The sequence below is a fragment of the Dermacentor silvarum genome, chromosome 4, assembly GCF_013339745.2.
Source record: "Dermacentor silvarum isolate Dsil-2018 chromosome 4, BIME_Dsil_1.4, whole genome shotgun sequence".
NCBI classification, from domain to species: Eukaryota; Metazoa; Arthropoda; class Arachnida; order Ixodida; family Ixodidae; genus Dermacentor; species Dermacentor silvarum.
In genome coordinates this window covers 6,304,589-6,328,327 of record NC_051157.2, presented here as the reverse complement: position 1 = coordinate 6,328,327, position 23,739 = coordinate 6,304,589, and the positions used below count along the sequence as shown (strand labels likewise).

Below are 23,739 nucleotides of genomic sequence, written 5' to 3'. Positions count from 1 at the left end.
TCGTCGAGATGAAGATGGTGAAGAGTAGGAATGGCGCGTCGTTCACCGACGGCGTCCTCGCTCTCAGCGACACTGAACTTGGCGCGCGCCACGATCCGCGACCGCTGAAAGACGGCGCTCACGGGCGTGACTCAGCGCGAGCTCCTAAAGCGGCGCTATAAAGAATCGTGCCACTCTTCTGTCACCTTCTCGTTTCATATGCGCCATCGCACCGGCAGCGTAAGGTTCCAACAATAACCGCGCCTCAGCGGTTGGAAGAATGGCGCGCACCATTCCATTCGAGCCGCCCTCGGGTCTTCGTTCCTGAAGGCGTCTTTTCCACATGATCCGGCCAGCTAGCGTCGGTGCTCGCTTCATTAAGCGGCTGCCGTAAATCAGAAGAGGCCAGAGGAGAAAACACAAAGCGAAACTCAATCGGAGAGACGCAAAACAAGAGGGGTGAACCACGGCCGCCCACACGACATCCTTTAGGGCCGCCGCGAGCCGGCCGGAACGCTTTTCGCGCGCACTGCAAGATCCGTCAAGCGCCGACCTCTTGCGAGGGAGAAGGATCGCGGCACCGGGCTTGTTTTTCTTTCGCTATCTCGTCCCCTCGGCGAGCGACGCGGTGCCGAAGGATGCCGCGGCGCACAGCCCAGGCGGAACCGGACTTTGTCTGCTACGAGGGAGGAGGAGGGACACGAGTAGCAGACGACGCCGGCTTTCGGAATGTGCGTTTCGGAAGTACTCTGCACCACCACCGTTCGCCTCTCTTCGCTGCACACAAGTGACGTCACGGTGACGTCACTTGCGCCTTCGCGACTGGAGGGATGGAGTCAAGCAGAGAGAGGGGGCTCGGCGGCGTCGGTCCCTTTCCCCCTCGCGAAGAAAAACAGGGAGCCGCTCGCTTATAAACGCACTTGCGGAGCAAATGGATCACTAGGGCGTTGGTAGGAAGCCCACGCGGCGTTGTGCGCGCAGATTGCCGTGGTCCGTCCGCACGTAGGTTGGTACCCGGCGTCGACCACCGCCTCGACTCTCTCTACCGGCCGCCGAGTGGTTTTGTGGTGGTGCTCGCTTCGCCGGCACAGCATGGGAATCGCCGTAGTGCCGTGGCTGCTCTGCGCGCTCCTCGGAGGTGAGTCTTCGTAGCCGTCTCGTATCGCGCGTTATCCACCGAGTTAGAGAATGCGTTAGTGCGCGTATCGTGCATTGCTTCGTCGTTTTCACCGAAGGCACCGAGCTATCGGAGGACAAACGGGGTCCCAACGTGTTATTTCACACATTTCACACATTTCACACAGCGCGAGACGTCATGGAATAATCTATAGAATAATCTACAGAATATACAAAGCTGAATATTTTCAGAACCAGATCTGTTTCGCAGCTTATGTCCCAGATAACCATTCATGTTCCCTAGACGCCCATAGAACATGGTGCTTTAAACATTGCATACATCTTATAGATATCTAGGTTTGGCCAAAGAACATTACAAATAGATATCATGGATAATGTAAGTCCGATCCAGATGACGTTGATGTGACGTAAGGATATCGCAGCTAGTCATGTGTCCTCTAATACATGCTCACTTTAGGCATGCATATGTCTGTAGTGCATCTAGTAGATATTTTCCATTTGGTGCTAGCGAGTTATACCTGCAGGTGCCACAGCACATGTACCATCAAGGACAAATTCAGTATAATGTTCGCAGCAGACGGCAAGATCTCGCGTGCACGACGGGGAAGCGCAGCCCGTACTCTGGCACATGCTAAGCTAACGAAAGTTTAAGAAAAGTAAATTGAATCAGAAAATAGGGAGACTAGCTAATATAGACGTGTATACATACCAGATGGATACGTGATAGTTTCGAACTGTAATTTGAACAAATTAGAAAACATAACTCTGTCATATAGGCAAACTGGAAAAAAAGGGGCCAACTATTCAGGTGCGGTAACAAAAAAGCTATTTTTGTCAGGTTGTTACAACATACATTGACGTCAAGTGATCACCAGCGCAACCCAACAGCCACGGGCTACCACGTTTCGAAAAAAAAAAAAATGTCTAAAAATTCTTTATGAGCCTTCACTGTCTGACCTGAGCCCATGTAACTTTTGCGAAATTTAAGTACCACATTCAATGTGAATGACATTTCATGCGCAATAAAGCTAGGGGAATTCAGCTTTAATTCAACGATCTTGTCGCATAAAAATTTAACTGCAAAACTTTAATTACGCCTCCCAACCGATACAGCGCATCTTTAAAAAATACGTAAATCATGGAGAAAACCTAAAATGTAGCCAACCGATATGACGCAGCGCGTGTACATCTACGACGTCTCCATGTAATGTTCATAAAGAGACGAATTCTAAATTAAAATGAACGTCAATAAGACACCGGCTACTTGATGCTTGCAAAAAGCATGTTAGTAGGACGTCCTTTAGATATTATGACGAGGCGTGGACGAATGGATCACACTCGAATGTTCATATAGGACGCCTTTACCGCTACAAGCTTGGCAACAGTTCCATCGGTCGGAAAAGCAAATTTACCTAAAGTAGAATAGCAAGTAGCTGCTATTTGTGCATGTTTTATGTTTACGATATTAACTTCCATGATCCATTGTAGTAGTGCTCCGTAAACAACATAAACAAAAGACCAAACAAGATTTAAAAATTTTTGTTTAGTGCGCGCTTCTACTATGGATCCCTTCCAACTTGCCCGGTTCGCTATTCTTGCAGATAACTTGAAGAACAAGTTGGCTCCTTAAGGTGGCAACTGGCTAGTGCTCGTCAATCGAAGGGCAGATATAAAGAACCACCTGGAAAGTGCTGAATGTGTGTTCCCCAACTCTCTTCACAACAACAACGAAATTTCCGACCGAGGGAACGAGGACTGTTGTTAATCGAAGGTCTTAAAAATAAAAGCGACGTTTCCACATTAGCAGCAAAATGATTAGCTTTGCACCAGCTATTTGACAAGTACCAGGAATTTATTCACGTCCACACGGACGGTTCAGTAATCAAAGAAAGTGCGGCTGCAGTTTGTTATACCATCCTTACACGTAGAGTACGCATGTCGGCTAGGACGCACGGGGTCGCCGACAAAAGCGGAACTAATGGAAATTCTCCAAGCCACTTATTTTATCAAAACATATAAGACACCAAAAAAGTGGGCAATTTGTACGGACTCCCTATCGGCTTTAGCACGTCTTGAAAACATCGATGAGAGCCAACCACACGAGCGAATAACATACGCAGTACTGAACGGTTTAACCCATGGAGGCTACTGAAAGAAAACGTCAAGTGATACTATAGTGTGTGCCGGGACATGCTGGCATAGCAGGCAGCGAATTAGCGGACTCGTTGGCAAAATCGGCCCATAATGATGCAGAAATTGAACTCATCCCTTTATCACCAATGGGCAAGCAACTCATATTAAGAGTACTAAAGAAGGAATTGCGTATGTCAACCTGGTTCAATGAAAATACTAAGGAATCGATTCTTTACGAAGTGGACCCTCAACTCAAATACCAGCTAGCCGTAAGCATTTCGAAAAGTACCCAGACACTAATTCATCGACTGCACCTTGAGACAGCATACACCGAACATGTTTTGTACCGCATAAAACGGACTTCTTCCCCGGCTTGCTGCTGTGGCAACGACGATGAGGATGCTCGCCATCTACTGCTCGAATGCCCCTGACACGGGACGCAAGGACGACAGCCAGAACGAGAGCTACACTCCGCTGATCCTCACCGACCGTTCTCACTCGCAAAATTGATGGGCCCATGGCCATCGAACATAGCGCAGCGAAAAGCCTGGAAAGCAGTCGAACAGCGTTTAAGCGAAACTTTAGAGGCTCACAACTGTCGGCGGTGGTGTCACGCTGAAATGTGGGCCACTCCTGGTGATGGTGTAGAAAGGGTCCAAGCTCAATGGCACATACCCCTATGGGCTCGGGGACCTGTAACGCGCCCTTGAACTACCCTTGTCACACGCGGGACCCGAAGAGACAAAATCACCAGCCCTTCCCCTGTCGAGAAAATGGGGGTAAGCGAAGCTTGTCGTCCGATTCTAGCGTGAGGGCTTCCGAAGCCCAGGCGAAACGTCAGCGAAGAGCCGCCGACCCTGAGTTTAGGGTAAACGAAGCGGAACGCCTGCAAAAGTGTCGTCTTGCCACAAGCTTCGCTTACCCCATTTTCTCGACAGGGGAAGGGCTCGGAATTTTTTCCAAGACACAGGCATCCTTAACAATTACTAGACATAACGCTGAATAGCCACACAGTGTAACTACAACCTGCTTCTATTATTTTTATTTATTAGCGCTTGTATATTAAATGGTATACTCTTTTGCATTCTGTGTATTCTAATCTGTTTACATGCTCATCATAGTCTATACATCATCCCCGCTTGTGCATCTTTGTGACTTTCTTTACAAACTCATTTGCCTTTTATGTTTATATGTTTGTGGGCATCCATAGGACTGTGTGCTGTGGATTTCTGGCCCTATGACTTGGTTTCTTTTCATTTTGTTACTAAATATATCTTTTATATTGTTGTTGCTGCTATGCGAAAAGGAGTAGCCGTCACCATTATAGGGTGACTACATGTCTTTAATTTCATTTTCATTTCAATAAAAAAATGGAGAAAGAATAAACAAGAAGACGCTCTTGCAAACGAGATGTACGAATGTTTGGATATCGGAAAAGTTTATTATATGAGCATATGTTTCAGTCACTTCGCCAAAGTGTCCTGGCCTTATCCTTAAAGATTCATCAGCGGCAGCTCTAACTACCGCACGCTTTAACGAGGTGCGAGGCGCTGTGCTTTCAGCCTCATTAAGATGGTTAATTCTCGCGCATTTGTGCAGGCATACATTACACCGCACGACTCCCGAGCTTTGATAATGATAAGCAAGGTTTCTGTGGTTCACATGTGCACGCCAGAAATTCAACCAGTTCTTCAATCAATCAATCAATCAATCAATCAATCGATCGATCGATCGATCGATCTTTATTTCGCATTCATTCATTTACAAAAATTAATGCTGGGACAAGAACTTTCTCATAACGTTGCAGGTTGTCCTAAGTGAAAATGAGGAAAACAGGTTTCTTCAATGGATTCACGCCAGAGTATTTCCAGAATTGTGCTTTTATATCATAAGTCCCACCACGATGCCAGATAAGCCGTGCACGAAGTGTGAAAAAAAATAAAAAGTGGGACTAATCTATGCAGGGGCGTGTTCATTTTACTCGTATGTGTTCATGGCTTGCTGACATATACCGTGCAATTACATGTAAATTTCGACAGAAATATTCCGAAATGCAGAGGGCACTAGCGAGTATTCCGTGAAGAACAGCGCCCGACTGCATTGCCGAGCTTTCCAAATCCCAAGCATGCAAGTGGCTCGCCGTGCGCTTTGACTGCTGTTCCGTGGCCCTGGAATGTCCTGAAAGGGGTCTGTCGTCCAAACCAGACAATGTGGCCTTCTGTGCGGTAATCAGATCAGTCGCAGAGGAAATGTGGAATATTGTCTCTGGAGTGTCACGTTCCCGACGGTTGTGGCCATTTTGTATGGCTATCTTACGAAGATGACGTCGAGTGAACGCTACATCGAGCCTCAGTGTGCGCATTAAACTCGCATGAGTCTACTTTCGGTGGAATACTGGAAAATTCCTCGCATCACCTTACTGGGCGGTCGGTACATTTTTCTTGTATTGAATTCGTGCTTTATTTTGAGGAATATATTGCCACGGGGCAGAAATAGTGAAGCGGAGGTGTATTTACACGTATTTATACAATTGCAGCAACGCTGAATACATAAGATGGCTGCCCGAACCAGCCGCGCGCTCTCCTATAGCTCAATCGTCTTCGTTGTTCATGGACACACCATGCCCCACTGCTCCGTAATATCACGCCCCGGTCGGAAAGCCGCCGTCTCGGCGGTAGTGTTTATGGGGGCCAAGTCGGGTTGAAGTAGGGTTTCAACCTAGAGACGTGGACGACATCAGTGGTAACAGGGCCGACGATGAACGATAGTCCAGCGGGGACACTTCGTAGTTGACGTCGCCGAGCTGGCGTAGGATCTTGTAAGGCCCGGTGTAGCGTGGGAGAAGTTGAAATGAATGAAATGAAGTTGTTTATTTACAGATGGGGGGACTGTAGAAAAAAATCTGCCCTTCAACAGCTTGACAATCCGATGCAATACGGACAATCCGATGCGGCGGTTTGGTGTCCATAGACGGACTAGGGACCCAGGGGAGAAATCAGCGTCCTGGTGGCGGCTGTCGTACCTCGTATTCTGTGCAACCTGTGAAGCTGTGAGCCGTGAGCGGGCAATCTGGCGAGCTGTGTGAGCCCGGGCGAAGATGTCGCCGGCATACTCAGTTGGAATGTTGGTCGCGGGTGGAACAAGTGTATCAAAGGGCAAAATTGGATGGAGGCCGAACAGCAGATAAAATGGTGAAAAGCCAGCGGTCTCGTGGCGGGACGAATTATAGGCAAATGTTATGTAGGATAGCAAGTCGTCCCAGTCCCTGTGGTCCGGAGAAACGTACATGGATAGCATCTCCGTCAACGTCCGGTTGAACCGCTCAGTTAGTCCATTGGTCTGGGGGTGATATGCGCGGTGGTTAGATTGTGCACGGCAGAACAGGAACCAAGAAGATCTTCGACAACGCGGGACAAAAAAGTGCGGCCGCGATCAGTGAGCAGCTGCCTCGGGGCGCCGTGATGTAGTATGACGTCATACAGAAGGAAATCCGCAACATCCGTAGCTGCGCTACGGATGTTGCGGATTACAATATGAAACAGTTGCCTCAAAATATGAAGTTTGAATAAATATGAACAGTTGCCTCAAATATGAACAATATGAACAGTTGCCTGAAAAGAGACGTTCATGAGCATTGATTCACACAGAATTTTGATGCGCTATATATAGACGTTGCACCTGCTGCATTGTGCACAACGCGAGAATAAGGGCTGTGAGTTGCGTTGGCCTATTCGTCATGGTGAATCCTCTCCGATATATGAGCGAACTAGCTGAATTCAGAAGCATCTGAGAACTTGTGTGGCCACCTTTATGCTTCAACGCCTGACGTAGCTCAAAGCTACGTTAGGTGTGCCAAACCAAGAAAACCGCTAGCATAATTCCGGGCGGTAACCGCGCATGTTCACTAACCGTAGGCACATACGAACATATTTCAACAACTGTCTGACGAAATATTTTAGCGGAAACCAGCTAGGTGGAGAGAAGTAATTAAGCGGCAAAAATGAGACATCCACCTGTGGTTGGATGTCTCATTATTCCATTTAATAATCAAAAACTATTCCATGGCGAGACTGGTGTGCTTCCACGTCATTATTTATTATTACTCGATAGTCTTCTACGCCATTAACGCAAGAACCTTCGCAGTCGATGTGTTTTGTGCAGGATAAGTCGCTCATTGCAGTATTCCGTCATTGATAAAGCAGTGTTGTGCGCGCAAGACATTTAGCGCGTGTCCACGCAAGCTTGCATAAAAATTGTCACGCGGGACAACTGTTCAGTTTCGTGCTTTGCTTATTGCCTGTAAAGCTGTCGGTGTAAGAGCACGCATCAGCACCGCGGGTGCGGAAGATGCCTTCTCGCTGATGACCCGAAGCCATGCATCTCTTCTCGTGTTATTTTTGTTCTCGGGCCTCGTGGAGCTCAAATCACCGCGCGAAATGCCCGGCGGCGCCTAAGCTAATATTGCTTCGTTTGTTCATCGAGCGACGCAGACGGGCGACGAGCAAGGAGGAAGGAAATCGCCGAGAACGAGGTTTATAATCGCCGCACGCTGGTTCCGCAGGCGAGCTACTCATCGCTCTGCTCCACCGGTCAGCTTCGGCGCCTCGGCAGATTCGTGTAACCCGACATTAACTGCGCTCGTTGTTGCTTTCGTTTGTGCTCTTCCGATGCAAATCCACACGTCTGCGCTGACGCGACACCCTGCAGGGTTCGTCGCCTCTTTCCTGATTCACGAAGCGCCGTCTGCACCTGCACGCGCAGTTCCATTAGGCTTAAACGATGCGAAGGTAACGCGTCACCACACTGTAAACGGACATTACATAAGCACCGGTTGCTTCGACCTAAGTGGGAACGAGGGAGCCACTGATGCTGCCAACAAATCGGCGGCGACAAGGGGAGTGTTCTTCGACGCGGTGATTATCAGCGACTTGTCTTTCGACGGCACGTGTATCGAACTCGCGGGCGTCGCATTCCAGTGCGTCGGCCTCGTCGAAGCCTGCTGTGCGCTCGCACGAGGTCGCTGCAGCACCACGTGCTCTATTTCGGGCAGCCGCCGCGCCCAACAATAACACTGCCTGTTTCTACGACCCGAGGGGGTGCAGCTCTCTCCCCGTGCACGCCGCACCACACGGGCTGCAAGATGCCGCCTTCCTTGCGGCTGCGTCTTTCTTTAACCCCGCGCGCGCTTTCTCTTCCGGCCGATGACGACCAGTCGATTGACCGCTCACGCAGCGCTCACCATTCTCTAAAAGAGGATACGCTCAGGGTGTACACTGGGTCGCGTATGGTTTGCACCAATGCGGAGCCCTCTCGAGATCGAACCCTGCAGAGAACGTTCAGCTGCTCCCAGGTCGGACGAGCTACGCGATCGGAATATTCTCGCGGTCGCGCTCCCAGCTTCAAGGTGAGAGCGCCTCTGAGCACTCTGAGCTGGCGCCCTGAATGAAGTGTGTTCCGGCTGAGCGCTCGATTTCGAGTAGCCCAGTGTAATCTGCACCGCGAGAGCGCTCGAAAGCGACCCTCGGAGTTTGAAAATTTTGAAGAAAACTGAGGCCCGTGACGAGTGCACGAAAGTAAGCGTTCAGTGCGCAGTAAAGTTGTCGCCTCTCCTTTGACGTGGCCAAACTTGATTCATCTTCTATCACCGCTGTTAGTTCACTTGCGCACAAATTGTCGGTGAGAGCTTTGTAGTGGGTGGCTGATGCATCCGTATGTTGTTCGCCTTCTTGTTTCGCAGCCCACTAACAGCAGAAGAAGATATCGCTGTCGCACGATTGCACTTACGTGCGAAGTGATAATCTCTTAGGAGCTCGCTGTCTTTCTGGCCGCCTTCACTGCGCAGCATGGGGCAGGAGAACACCGAGTTTGGAAATTAAGGAACTTCTCTCTCGCCTGGTCGCCGCGACAGAAACGGCGTGGAGGACGCGCATGCACGTGGTTAACGGAGATAAGACGTTTGAAACGAGAGACAGCAGCTTGCACGAGTACATTGAATAATATTAAGAGCAAGGAATTGTAGCTCCACGTGATGGTGGGATTGGCATCGATGGCATAAACTCGCGTTCGGAGAACCCACCGCAATGAAGAAGGAAATCGCGGCACAGTTGGTTGAAGAGAGCGGATCCTGCAGTGCGCCAAAATAAGTGATCCGACCGTTCGCTGGGTTTTCCTTTCACGAAAACGTTTCTCTAATCCAAATAGCATCACGCACGCATCACCCGAGGCATCTCCGAGACTCAGCTGCGTTCTTTAAGCCACTTGCCAGAGCAGACTAGAGAATCGTAACGTTTAATGAGCCGCGTCTTCATTAATGCGCCTTCGGCCGCGGCGCCGCCTGTGTGGATGCTTTGCGAGAGGGACCATTGTGCTCGTTGATGACACGAGTGCCTCGCTGCAGTGTCCGACGCCCGTCGCAATTAGTGGCTGCCATTAAAGCTGCTCCGCGTGTGGTCGCGTGCCGAGCGCGAGGCGGGGACAACTGTAGACGACGGCCTTCGCGTCGCGCGGATCTTTTTTTCCCCTCGAGGCACCCGGCCGTGCATAGACGCGCGCCGTCGCACGACGGAGAGGCGCCGTGACAAGCGGCCCGCGTCGCGCAGGCCTTGGAGCCTCGTCAAAGCTTCGACGTGACTCGCGGCAGTGCGTCGCAGCGAAATCCCCGCCTCTTGATTTGGGCTATGCCGAATCGAGGACAACGATGAGCGAAGCACACAACTTGGCTCTTAGTGCGACTTGACGCAGCTGCTTTATACGTCGCCAGAATTTTACACGCTCGTGCAATTCCTTGAGCTCACGCGTGAGTCAAGTGAAAGTGTTGCTAGAATCTTGCTTGCGATACCGCGCATCCCTTCAATATTATTGACCTGGGCCTTTGAACCCTCTATTTTACCAGAACTAACGCATTTAAATACTCCTTTTTCTTTTTCCACACACCATTGCTGACTGGAACAGCTTGTGATGTTTGTTTTGTTCACATGTTTGGTGCATTGTGCTTTTTAATTTGTTATGTCCTCCCTCCATGGACCTGGAGCACGCAGTATGTATTAAATAAATAAATAAAGATGCGGTGTGTTGCGCTTTCCTTTGGGAGCAGACAGGCTTGAGGGCGACATGACGAGCGGCGGGCGCAGGCCGAGAAAGTGCGTTTGTTGTGCGTGGCCGAGGGAGGCAATCGCCGCCTTGCGTCGCCCCCGGGACGTCCGGCATCCTTCCTCTCGGCGGGATCAAAGAACCACGCGCGCGTGAGACTTCCGCCCCCCGTCTGGCTCGGGGCGCATTTGTATCCCTTAGCTTCGGCGATAGCGGGACTGCAGGGGTTTTCACAACTTTCCCGGCGCTTGCTCAACGGGGCTCTTTCGGGGCGAGGTTATACGAGAGCTGGTGAGCGAGCGTGCGGCGATGACTGACCGGCGCGTCCTCTGCTATACTGGAACAATTGAATAGGCCCTCGTGATTCTAGGTGTACGAGAATCTTAGATGAACGCTCAATCCGTAAAAAGGGAAGCACTAAATGATTGGAGAATTGCAGGCCGATTAGCCTGCTTTCGGGTACGTTCAGTGAGGCAACTTGAAATGGAAGCCGGGTAAAACTTCAATCAACCTCTCTCTGTATGGCTTTCATAGACAAGGAGAAGGCGTTTCATGCAGCAGAGATATCAGTCACGGAAGCAGTGCGTATAGTGACGGAGTGCAGGAAGCATACTGAACATTTTCGCGAAGCATTATGAGAGAGAGAGAGAGAGAGAGAGAGAGAAAACTTTATTTTGATGGGGCACGGAGATCCCCGTGGTGGGTGGAGCCTTCAGTCCAGGGCCCCAACGGTGGTGTCAGCACTTTGGGCTCTGGCGATCAGCTTTCGCTTATCCTCCAGTGCCGAGCTGGTCAGCACCATCTCCCACTGCTCGTGCGTTCCGTTTCGTTTGGGGTAGTTATTGGGGATTTTTTGGCATGCCCATGTGGTATGGTAGAGGGTAGCCCGCTCGGAACAGAAAGGACAAAGGGATTCTACAACTACCGTAATTCTTCGCAAGAACAAAAAAAAAAAAAAAAAAAAAAACGAAAAAAAAAACCCGCCCGAGATTACCGATTAAAATGCACCAGGCTAGGATACATAATCTCTCACATGATACTCACTGCACGCTTAAAATAAATATTTGAGCTGTTAGATTGAGAAGGATTACATGCGCGTATCGGCGGGGAACATCTCATCAACCCGCGGTTTGCAGATGTCCTGTTCAGCAACGCGGCAGATGGATTGCAACAAGTGATTGACGGCCTTAGCCGACAAAGTATAAGAGTATACATGGGGAAGAGTATAGCGTAACGTTTAATAGACTGGCAAATGAAAGAGAATTCGTGATTGGCAGCCACCCTCTAGAAATTGTCCAAGAGTGCGTCTAACTAGGCCAGTTGGTTACTAGGGGACGCGGATGGTGAGAAGTAAATGTACATGGGTGGGAGCGTATATACAGCCGATATTATCGAGTCCTAAGCAGCAGCTTACCGCTATTCTCGAAAAAAAAAAAAACTGCAATAATTCAGGTGCCCAATTCACAAGTTGAATCGTTCGTAAGGGTTCTTCTGGCTCTTCCGGCCGTCTGCCTTCGCTAACAATGTGTCCAGCGTGACGTTTGGTTGGAATTTTCTATTACGAACAATTGTAGCGTAAGCGCTTTTTGTAAATACGCGCCCAGTTCTACTGGTGCTACTAGATAGGGTATGGTATGGTATGGTAAAACTTTATTACAGATAGGGTAGCTGGTTTTTTTTTTATACTTGTGGCGAAGATGAGCTATACATCTGGAGCACGGACCCCGAAATCGGCGGCGCCAACTGTCGTTCCAGCAGATCTCGGAGGCCACGTCTGAAATTACGTCAGCGTGAATCTGCCTGAACACTTTTGACGTTTGAGAAATCCAAGTAGGAAGCTTTATTATACGGTGAGTAGGTTCGAACTCTCCCTGCAGCGCTCTGGCCGGATCTCTTGTACCGCATTCCCGTTGAAATACAACCTTGACCAAGAGTTTCCTGGGGCGAGAGAGTAGCTGCCACGAGTGGCGCACCACCCACGGTTGCGAAGTCCGCCGCACGCAACGGAACAGGCACCGTGTGCCAGCTTCCTTTGTGCCGTCGTACCATTAATCAGGCGCCTGATTGGAATTCGCCCTTCCTTCACCTAGGGAGTGCCTCTAATTAGCGTCGCTGTTATCGCCGCGTTCCAGAAGGTCTATACGAACGGTGTTTGTCGGGAAGTGCGCGTACGGTTTCCGGTTGTCCGAGTGAAGGAACAAGTGCCGTGCTTTAGAAGCCCGCGACAACGGCCCTGGCTCGTGTTGAACGGTATCTCCTATCCGTGCACGCTTGAGGAAGCTGATGTAGAACATTGCGAGATGTCAGCACATCTTGGAAATATGTAGAATCATTGCGGTTTTTGGCGATCGACACTTTGGCAGACCGCTTTCTTCGTGGCATTCTGCAGATCACTGATGACGGTGCTCCTTCCCGCGGCTGTATACCAAGAGGCCATGGCGCTCCTTCGCGCCTCGATGCGTACACAGCGGCCACGCAGCGAGTAGTTTTTCCGGTTTGACGGAAGCTCTGCGTCCCAGCGAAAGCCGTTGTTGATGCACACTATCGGATCATAATGTTTACATTCTCCTGGCTGGCTCATCTACTGAACTTGCCTCGCTCGTTCGAAAACGCCGGTTGACTGCAAGTAAACACCGAACTTTAATTTTTGTGAGAGGACTTTGCCTGCGCTGCTAACCAAACACAGATCGCCTCGATTAGGTGCACAACGTATGGTTCTTCTTACAAATTGGTAACAGTGCCCGTAACCGGGCAGCACGCTCGTCACCGTAACCGGCTCCCGATATGCGCCCTAAATTCCTTCCATAACTGCATAAGCGCGGCGAATGCTGCACCGGGCTCCGAGTTGCTGCTGCGGCCTCGGGGCGCACAATGCGAGAAACCTACGCGCAGACAGAAGATAGTGGCTGCGCGCAGACAAAATAGCCATGGTGGGCCTTCTTTCCCTAAAAAATGTCGATAGCAAATGATGTTACTTGACTGCAAAGAATAGTACAAGGTAACTTAAACTTCCTCCACAAGACTTGGAGTCATTAAATATAAAGTGAGAGGAGCAGACACAGTAGATTGGACGCAAAGGGTGGAAAACACACACACACACACACACACACACACACACACACACACACACACACACACACACACACACACACACACACACACACACACACACACACACACACACACACACACACACACACACACACACACACACGCACACACACCATCGAGATTTACAAGAACGCAAACAAATTAGAAGGGCATATCAGCAAGATAGCGCAAAAGGCAGTGCCTTGCTGTTTGAGGATCGAGCTGGTTACCTAAGGATGAAAACATACCGGTGCACATATTCGCAACAGGAAGAGGCATGTGTCTGCTGTAGCCGAAATCCGGAGACAACTGAGCACACCTCAAGGGAATGCGAACCCAGCGAGAACCGTAGGTAACGTGCAACTCCCAGAAGCGCTGGTATTAAAAGTCGATGGAAGCATTAACTGGTCAGCAGTCGAGATAAGACGTTGAGAGTATCGGTGGAAAAAAAGCAGGGAAGAGCTTGATACGACCGGATCCGTTACAGGCATAGGTACAAGGTAGAGAAGTTTTCAGGAATAGAAAAATGCTCAAGGAGATGTACACAAAAATGCTAGAATGAAAAGCTCTACGTTATTGAATCAAACAGGCTAGGTACACTATTTGTCACCGCCCAGTTTCAAAGGGGTTGCCAACAAATCATTATCAGAGGAGGAACGCGCTACAGAGTTGTTTCTTCAGGCCGCATAATGAGTATTCATGATTGCTTGTTAAACCTGCAGCAGTTGAAAGACGCGCAAGTGGCCGGGATAAATAGTTCGTGACGACAGATGTCTCGCAAAAAAAGAAAAAAGATCCCCGCATCTCCACGAAGTGAATCATGACGAGTTGGCGAAGCACTGGGGATCGTTCTTACCGTAAATCACCCCTGACATTGCCCACTCGCGCATGTAAATCAGTGACAAGGCGTGTGTACACTATATGTATACAATGTTTTATTTGTCATAACTCGTATGTCGTGTTGAGTTCTGGATTCCGTTTTCCCTTCATTATCACTGATTTGTGGTCCGTGAAATGTAGAGCCAATGGTTCTTCGATTGGATCTAGCCTGAAGTTGGCAAAGACAAGGTCTATGCACGTTTCCCTGGTGGTTGTTGGTTGTTTCCAGTCATACGAAATGCATCGTAGAGCGTATCGAGACGTCATATACCTCACAAGCCAGTCGCTGTCCGCGATGTCTACGTTGAAGTCTCCGACAAGTACGAAGGGGTTGTTCTTGTACTTTGTTTCGTATTCGCGCATGACTTTTATACGTTGCCTCGGGAGAGATTCTGGGCCAAGTACACTGTCATGACGACGGTTCCGTCGGATAGTTTTATTGAAGCGTGTTCGCCGTTGTGAGATTAGGTCGTTATTGGTAGGTCGAGATCCACCGCGGTCTCTGGCAATTTCACGTACATCCCAACACCACCCGCCGAATGTTCTGCTTCTTCTGTGCAGACGACGGGGTAGAATCCATTGATGTGCGGTCTCGCGTTCCATGTTTATTAAAGCAAAGAACGTCTGCTTTTGTTAGTATGGGATCTCGTTCGACGTCTTTTGCGTGGGCATTAAGGGAGCGCGCCGCGGACAGAAGAGAAGCGGGGGTCGGGAAGTGAGCTAGGAGCTGGCGAGGAGGAGACCGCGTGCGCATGCGCCGCGCCGCCATCCTCCGCCCTCCTGGTTGCTATGGCTACGGCGCGGCTAACGTCGGCCGTGAGCACGGACAACGCGGACGGACGGACAAGCCTCGATCCTAAGGTGATTCGCCCCTAAAAGAAAACAAACAAACAAAAAACGTTGTCTGAACGCCTGTAATGGAGCGTCTTCCAAGCGTAATTTTCCTGACGGCTTATCAAGTGCATGCATACGCGAAGATGCTTGCAGTTGCTCGCATCCACATTGGTGCGTCTTTACTTGAGACGCAGACACACGTGTGCCCAACGCTTGGGCTTCAAACGTTCCAAGGCACCCAGGCGTGAAAGTCACATGTCCGTAAGTACACCGACCAACTGTAGCCTCATGTCCCCCACGAATAGCGTTCGATTCGAACTGAGCCGACATCGTTCAGATTCTGTTCGTGCTACATATTCCTGAGCGTGCATGAGCCTTGCGAGTTTCTTTTCGAGCATCGCCACGTGGTTGCACCGAGAAAGGTCGCGGTCGATGGTTACGCGACCTTTCGGTGAGTAACTGCACTGCCGATGCTGATGAATTGCCTTTCTATTATTAAAAAAAAAAAAACGCAGCGCACATTGTAATATCTGCTTGTACTGTATATACGAGATAGTTTTGGCATCAGTCACATCACGCGCACTTGGGGGCGGGAGATTCCAGAAGCCCAAGCGTACATGTCATCTGCGTAGAGACTGTCTCGTATAACTGTTCTGAAAGACTGTGATTGTATCGTGCGAACTGAAGATGACGATGATGGTTTAATGCTATCCCGCTTGAAACGGGGTGGTGACAAATAGTCATGTAGCTTGCTTGATTTAATAAGGTTTGCTATACTCGTACATGTTTTAAATGCGAAGCATTTCTTGGCGAACATTTGCTATTTTGACAGTATCTATTTAGCCGCCTACGTCTTTGTGCTCTCATGGTCGTTTCGTTAACTTGGTATGTACCAAAATTGGCATACTATGACAAGAGTATATGACGAACATAAATGATGTCATGTCATGAATGTCATGACATGCGTGTCACGTAGGTGATGAAGCAGCCGCCTACGTCTTGGTGCTCTCATGGTCGTTTCGTTAACTTGGTAGATACTAAAATTGGTATACTATGACATGCGTGTCATGTAGGTCATGACAATGACCCAGCGAAAAGGATTAACACTCAAAAACCACTGAAATGGGTTCGGACGTGGGAACTAAGTGAAGGAAACACTCAATAATGATGGTAGGTATAAATCATAGCCATGAGCATGACTCAGTAAAAATGACAATGACTAAGCGAAAAAATATTAACACTCAAAAACCATTGGAATGTATTCGGATGGGGTACTAGGTCAGGGAAAAGGCTAAGGTTGTTGGTCGAAGACATATTCATGACCGTGACTGAGCAAGAATGACAATGAGTCAGCGAAAAATATTCCTCTCTCGTAGCAATATTAACACTCAAAAACGACTGAAATGGGTTCTGACGTGGGTAATAAGTGAAGCAAACACTAAAGGATAATAGTAGAAGTCATAGTCATGACCATGACTCAGCATAAATGACAATGACTCAGCGAAAAAGGATTAACACTCAAAAACCACTGAAATGGGTCCGGACGTTTGTACTAAGTGAAGGATGGTGGTAGAAGTCGTAGTCGTGAGCATGACTGAGCAAAAATGACAATCACTCAGCGAAAAAATATTAGCACTCAAAAGCCAATGGAATGGGTTCGGATGTGGTACTAAGTGAAGGAAAAGGCTAAAGGTTGATATACGAAGTCATAGTCATGAGCATGACTAAGGCTTTCGCCTTAAGGTCTCTTAGCCGTAGGTAAATGGACTCCTGAGAACTCATGACATGAATTTCATGACATGCGTGTCATGCAGGTCATGAAACAGCCGCCTACGTTTTGATGCTCTCATGGTCGTTTCGTTAACTTGGTAGGCTCCCCGCACACTGCTTCGCATAACATCGATTCCCACAGGGCGTGGGATCTGCCAACTTTTTTTTTTCTCGCTTTCTTTCCGATGACTCCTCGTTGTCTGTTTACAGTTTGAGTTATCCTGAAAACGCGTAGGGTAGAGCACGCCACCTGTATTGCATGAATGGAAGTTCGCGCGGTACCAAGCGGGCTCAAAAGAATTTTAACTGAGCGTCGCTTTCCGCTCCGCTCACATTTCGCGCACTGCGCAGAACCGCGTTGACTTGACGTTCTTGAATAGTACGTGTCCCAGAGGCACGAGTGTATGTTCGCGTCCTGCATGCGCGGTCATCTTGACTGCAAAACGACGCAAAAGTCGAGTGTCCGGACGCACCGTCACGTTGCGCTCAATCGGTTCGGCTTCTTCGGCAGAGCAGAGTTAGTGCAGCGTTCTGCTTTCCGCCATTCGCAGCATTCGCAATAAACGTCAGAGTACTAAATCGCGTTTGACCGGTGAGTTACTCTTTGGACGTTCCCTAATTTCTTCGGCAGGAATAAAACACATATTCACAATATATGGCAGCAAAATTATATTTCCCAAATTTCGCCTCAAACACATTGGCCGTGCCACTGATGGCGTCGCTGTGACGGGGCGGATTATCATTTGGACATATCTCCGTGTGAAAAAAAAAAAAACAACAACGTAAATTCCCATATGCATTTTCGGCTACTAGAGTGTGCAGTGTAAATGTTTTTATATATATTAACGAACAATTAACTATATAGCCTTGGCCGTACTTTATCAAATGCACGGTCGTCGTAGAAAGCTGATGGTTCGCATGCACCAGCCGTCTCTCTTTTCTTTCCTCCAGCAGGCGCCTTCGCTTCTGCCGGGTCGCTTCATTCTAGCTGATTTAAATATTGGGCTCTCTTGGACATCACATTTGCATACTGCTTGCTCCGTTAAAGAAGCGCAGCTGTGCTAAGGGAATTCCTGGATCCTCACATTACAGCCTACTGCATAGAGTCCAGGCCACGGTGGTTATGGAGGCTGTATATTGGGCACGTGAAAATAAACCGCGCGCGAAAATCCCGGCACAACGCATGTGCATTTATATTTGGCTTCACCGGTATCCCTACAGCGCACGGACCCCTTATAGGAACAGCGCACCATACTTAACGATTTTCGTGAGTTTCTTACATTTGTGATATCACTGTGCCACTATTATTAGGCCAATCCTCCAGAGTGGCTATGTGCCGCTGTGACACGCGAGGTATATGGAAGATTGCTAAAATGTGCTTAGCGTGTCGTACCTGTGAATCGCTGCGCAGGCGTTTCTCGCTTTGCATCCTCCTGAAATAACGGCATAGGTTGCGAACGCTGTAGTGCATGAACATGACAATTGCATGAACTTGCACGTTTGCGCACAGAGTTGTGCGCATCGAATTTAGTTTTATAGCCTTCATAATGAAGCTTCGGTTCGTCTAGGTTCGAACTTGGGCGTCGGAGCTGTAAACACTAGTTCCTTTCTTCCCTGCTTGTTCTTATACCGGCGAGGCACCGAAACGAAGAGGCACGTGTGAGCCCAGCTTTGCCCTTGTGCCTTCGCGGCGCTGGAGGTGTAAGCCTGCAAATAGAGCAGTGCTAAGACGGCACACAAGTGAAACGAGGGCGCCAAGCGTCGCTTCAACTTGGCGACGCTCGTATTCCGCGTTGACAGTGAAGAGCGCGCTTCTGGAAGGGAGCCGTGAAAGCTGCTGTGAGCCCTAAATATAGGCGCGTGTGAACCGATGTTATCGTTGGAGCCTCCACGGCTAAACTCGAGCTTCTCTACCCCATCATCGTGTTTCTGCAAGGAGAGAGAGGAAAGGCGACTTGTCCAACTCCGTAATGTTAGGTGTTTCAAGGTGTAGGAAGATGTGGAAACAATACGTGCGGTAAAAGGCTTTAAAATAGTCCCTTTTTTTTGAGTGAGGAAAAATAAGTTTTGAAAGCTTCCAAGAAACGCTGGCATTCTTATGAACGTACTGTGACTGTGCACAAGGAAGAACACGACGAGAAAAATCAAACTGCGCTTAGTGAATTTCGCGGAGACTAAAAAGAGGGAAAAATGGTGGATTTTAAGAGAGAGCACACCAGCGAGAGCACAACACATACGCCAAGTCAAAACACGCTCAAGTGTTCATGGTCATTCGGCCAGGCAGCTCGAAGGAAGCGCGCGATCTGGGTGGCCTCAGTCGATGGCGGCCTCACTCGTATATTTTCTGTCCAAGAAAGGACGGTTGTTTGTGGTGCTTTGCTCCACTCAAGGGATAGCAGCGCTGCACTCAGCGAATCCAGCACATACGTCGCTCTTTGCGCCAATACAGTGTGCATGATTGCTTAAGAGTACTCGGATGACGGACGTGTATGACCGTAGCATAGGTACACCTTGATCTGCCACTGCTGGTATACCTCGTCAGCAGGTGTGGCGCATGTCAGAGTAGAGGCAGCACGCTGCGACCCCTTGTGGTTGTGGCAGCAGATCATGGCCATGGTTTCCTGAAGCTTTGTTCGCTTCGGTCCCCGATCTGCCCCCAGCTTCGAATGCGCTGGATGTGGATGTAGACGTCCCTTTGCAGGCAGCCGTATTCTGTCTGGGAGACCGTCGGTGTCGACGGCGGCGACCTCGGACAAATTCAGTAGATTTTCTTTACGTCGAATTTTTCCTGACAATTTCTTTGAGGATTGCGGACTTGTTCCTAATTTGAGGACCGTCTTAGGAAGTGGCATCATGATAGCCCTGTAAATTCGGGCACTTGAAGATGGTTGCATGACAAGTGTCTTCTCTGCGCACCGGGGACACACCACTGATCCTGTAGACGCGACCTTCACGTGTCCAAGCTTTAGGAACGTTTGGCACTGAATTTGTTTTGGAATAAGTGGACGTAAATGAGCGAGAATGTTTCTTCTGCTGATTAGTCTGACATTCTTATTTTCATTCCGAACAGTGTTATCCAAGAATAATGACAGAACTTGCCTGTTCAGGACACGCAGATTGCTCGTTGAGTCTTCTGGCACAAACAAGATGGCATCAGGCCAGCGTTGAGGTACAGGCTTCAGGAAAGACTCGCACGAAGCCGAGATTGCCTTCAAGACGGTCACGTGTTCGTTCTCCGCGGAATCATCACCCGAAGAACTGGAAACGTTTTCCTCGATGGAAGATCGCGAACCTGACGGGGACTCGCTGCAAGACGGGTAACGCCGCTCCTCCCAGCGAAAAAAGACCACAGAAACAAATGATGACGGGCTGAGCTGTGCTCCACTAGAAAGCCATTTATAATACGTCGTCCGCATCATACGTCGCGTTCGTCCTCGCGACATACCTGCGCAGACGCCTCGGCCTGATTTGGCGTTTATATTTTGATATAGCTGGTGAACCCAGTATTTAGTAAATATGAAAAAAGCACGAGAATAAAGTTGTGAACGTTAATGTCGGCATCATCATCATCATCATCATCAGCCATCATTCGTCCACTGCAGGACGAAGACCTCTTCCTGCGATCTCCAATTACCCCTGTATTCCAACTTGCGCCTGCAAATTTCCTAACTTCATCACCCCATCTGGTTTTCTGCCCACCTCGACTGCGCTTCCCTTCTCTTGGTATCCATTCTGTAACCCTAATGGTCCACCGCTTATCCATCCTACGCATGACATGGCCTGCCCAGCTCCACTTTTCCCGCTTAATGTCAATTAGAATATCGGCTATCCCCGTTTGTTCTCTGATCCACACCGCTCTCTTCCTGTCTCTTAACGTTAGTCCTCAGATTTTTCGTTGCATCGCTCTGTGTGCGGTCCTTAACTTGTTCTTGAGCTTCTTTGTTAACCTCCAAGTTTCTGCCTCATATGTTAGCACCGGTAGAATGCAATTATTGTACACTTTTCTTTTCAACGACAGTGGTAAGCTCCCAGTCAGGATTTGGCAATGCCTGCCGTATGCACATCAACCCAATTTTATTCTTCTGTAAATTTCTTTCTCGTGATCAGGGTTCCCTGTTAGTAATTGACCTAGATAACGTTAATGTGCACAATCATAAACATCGCATGAGACTACATGTTGCATAAGACTAAAGTAAACTCATTGCCGTTGGCTGCATATAATTTAAGTAACAGCGTCACTAAAGCGTCGTGTCACATATATAATCTACCATGTGCATTGGAGCTGCGTAATTTTTTCTCCTCTTATGGAGCTTGTGAGTGGTCACACAAAAACAATAATTAAGGACTGCGATGCTGCCACAAGGCACCTTCGAGGATCTTGATATATTCCTAAACATGCACGGCCCAAATTCACGTCAGGACAATACTTTACAACGATTCGTTTTCTATTGAATCTCGTGGGCCGCCGTACCATTCGGCACAATGAATGGTACGAATGAGAAGATGGCGAAAAGTATATCAGCGCCTTAAATTTTTACATCCATTATTAAACCATAACCTCTCTCTAGGTCCGAGCCTATTTAGTGAATCCCAACAAAGCCGTCGTTTCTGCCCTCTCTCTGTCCTTGCTTTACCAAGACATTGAAATTCTCCTCCCTTTTTTCCCGCAACCATCGAAGAATGAAATGCCGTACCTTTTCAACCTCCTGCCTCCGGGGAATCACTAGAAACTCACGTTCTCAATATGTTCTTCTAGGTCAAGTTGCTATTGCGTGCTGTTCTATCGTTACTTTAAGGTTTCAGTTTCTTGTAGCATTATATTATGTAACTTTATTTCAGTTTCTTGTAGCGTTATATTATATATAATAATAATAATAAATAAATAAATAAATAAATAAATAAATAAATAAATAAATAAATAAATAAATAATAGTAAATAATGTTATTTTTTATTGCGTATTTATCAGTGTACCTTGCCCCTCCTTATTGGACCATGGCTCTGTAGTATGATGTAAATAAATAAATAAAGAAACAAATAAGATGAATCTGTAGAAGATACGGCACATTGCAGGTAAAGTAAATGTGGAGGGCCCACTATATGAGTCGCGATTGCGGCAACGCAAGATGTTTCTTCCAGGACGCATCTACTATAACGGGGATGCATCTATAGTGCCCGTCGGCCCACATCCGTCGTGGAATGGAGTAAATTTTGTTGATGTCACTACTGTAAAGTTAGGCCGTCTGTCGTATATGCCACGGCCGCGGTTCCTCAAAGAACGCGCCGGCTCTGCGCGAATCGTTCTTTCTCCGCAACGGCGCCGGAAGTCGACCTATCTTTCACCGGAAGCTTCGTTCCTGCCCCTTGCCATTTCGTTTCTGCTTCTTCGTTCAGCGCTGGGGGGAGGGGGGGGGGGGGGCGCCGCCGCCGTGCCACCAAACCCCACGAAAAGCGTGCATCACTGCTGGAGGCGCACATGGACCAGCCCGTCAGGAGCCTCGAAGGAAGCAGTCGCATGCGAGCCCGTGTCGTGATTGGCATTCGCTGTTGGGTCGTCGGCTGCTAGCATGATTGAATCGAGCACGAGAGCCGGCCAATCAGAAAGCAGTGCCTCGTGTTTCGATCGCTTTGGCTGGCGTTGTCCTCGTGCTGCACGGCTTTGCTGGCACCGAGTGCGTGCGAACCTCGAGCGCCTGCAGTTCCTGTTTGTTGACGGTGCCGCTCTTTGCCAAGGGCCTGGACCAGATGGCGGGAACGATGCCCTCGGCGGGGACGACGGCCGCGTTGCACTCTGCTCTCCCGGCGCTACAGCGACGCACTGAAAGTGCCGTGTGCGCATCGAGTTTAGATTACCTGTCACGAAGCACCGTACGCAATGACTTGGAGGTTTGGGGCCATGACCTCCTCGATCGTCCAGCGCGCCGATTGCACTAGGCCAAGCCGCTAGTGAAACTTAGTGTATGCTTCTGGCGATCGGTGGCGCTGAGAAGCATCCTAAAACGCTTACGCCTCGTATATGACATGTCTAGTTGAGAAAAACGCATCACGTCACGTTAAACTCAATGTGTTGCGGCGCGCTTCCTTATTTTGTACTATACGTACACATCTGCTGATTATGCCGAACTAAAGGTATCCATTATCTCTACCCTGCATGCGCGAATCTGTGGGGTGCATGTGCTGTTTGTGGGATCGCTGTGTGTAGTTGGCGTGTAGTAACCTCTCCTAGCCGCCATCTTGGAGGGCCTGCATGGTGAAAAGCTGCGTGCGCCGGCGTTTCGCGCGGTGTTTGTGCGTAGTTCTGGCACATACGCCAGCAGCATTCCGACTGCATGCGTCTACGGCATTGTAGAACAGCCCGTGGTATTATTACTAGAATCTTCTATGCTCCAGTTCACTGCACCCGTGACAGTGTTCATCCACGTCATCCTATTGCCGCCATGTTGGAGGACCATCGGGCGTGTTCGCTTATGTCACGCGCAAGGTATCTTACCACAATCTCTCCTAGCACCTGTGGTGTAGCATTCCATGCTGACCAGCCAGGCTAATATATCTCCATGTTCATGCGCGCATGAGTGTAAGCACCGGCAAAAGAGCGCGTTTCAGCATTATTTGATGTCACTATTCCAATGGAAGACGTGCTTGTCGCCGCGCTTCCATCGAGAGAATCGGCGTCTCTGCTGACGCTCGTGTTCAGTGACGCTTCTCTAAAAGAACGTCGGTGCATTGCCACAAACGCTTTGCCGCATCCACGTGATTTAACTGCGCCTGCCAACAGGTAGTACCATTACGTCACCGAGCAGTTACCCTAAAGGAAAAAAGTGTTTCTCCTT

At 49.0% G+C, this 23,739-nt stretch overlaps 1 protein-coding gene across 1 annotated transcript in view; it reads left to right on the top strand.

The window, feature by feature from the left end:
• Nucleotides 1-894: 894 nt before the first annotated feature.
• LOC119449362 (uncharacterized) overlaps nucleotides 895-23,739 on the top strand; it is a 41,306-nt gene continuing 18,461 nt past the window's right edge. Inside the window, exon 1 of the mRNA XM_037712535.2 lies at nucleotides 895-1,117. Coding sequence (XP_037568463.1) covers nucleotides 1,072-1,117 — 46 coding nt within the window. The 5' untranslated portion in view covers nucleotides 895-1,071. The remainder of the gene's footprint in view (nucleotides 1,118-23,739) is intronic.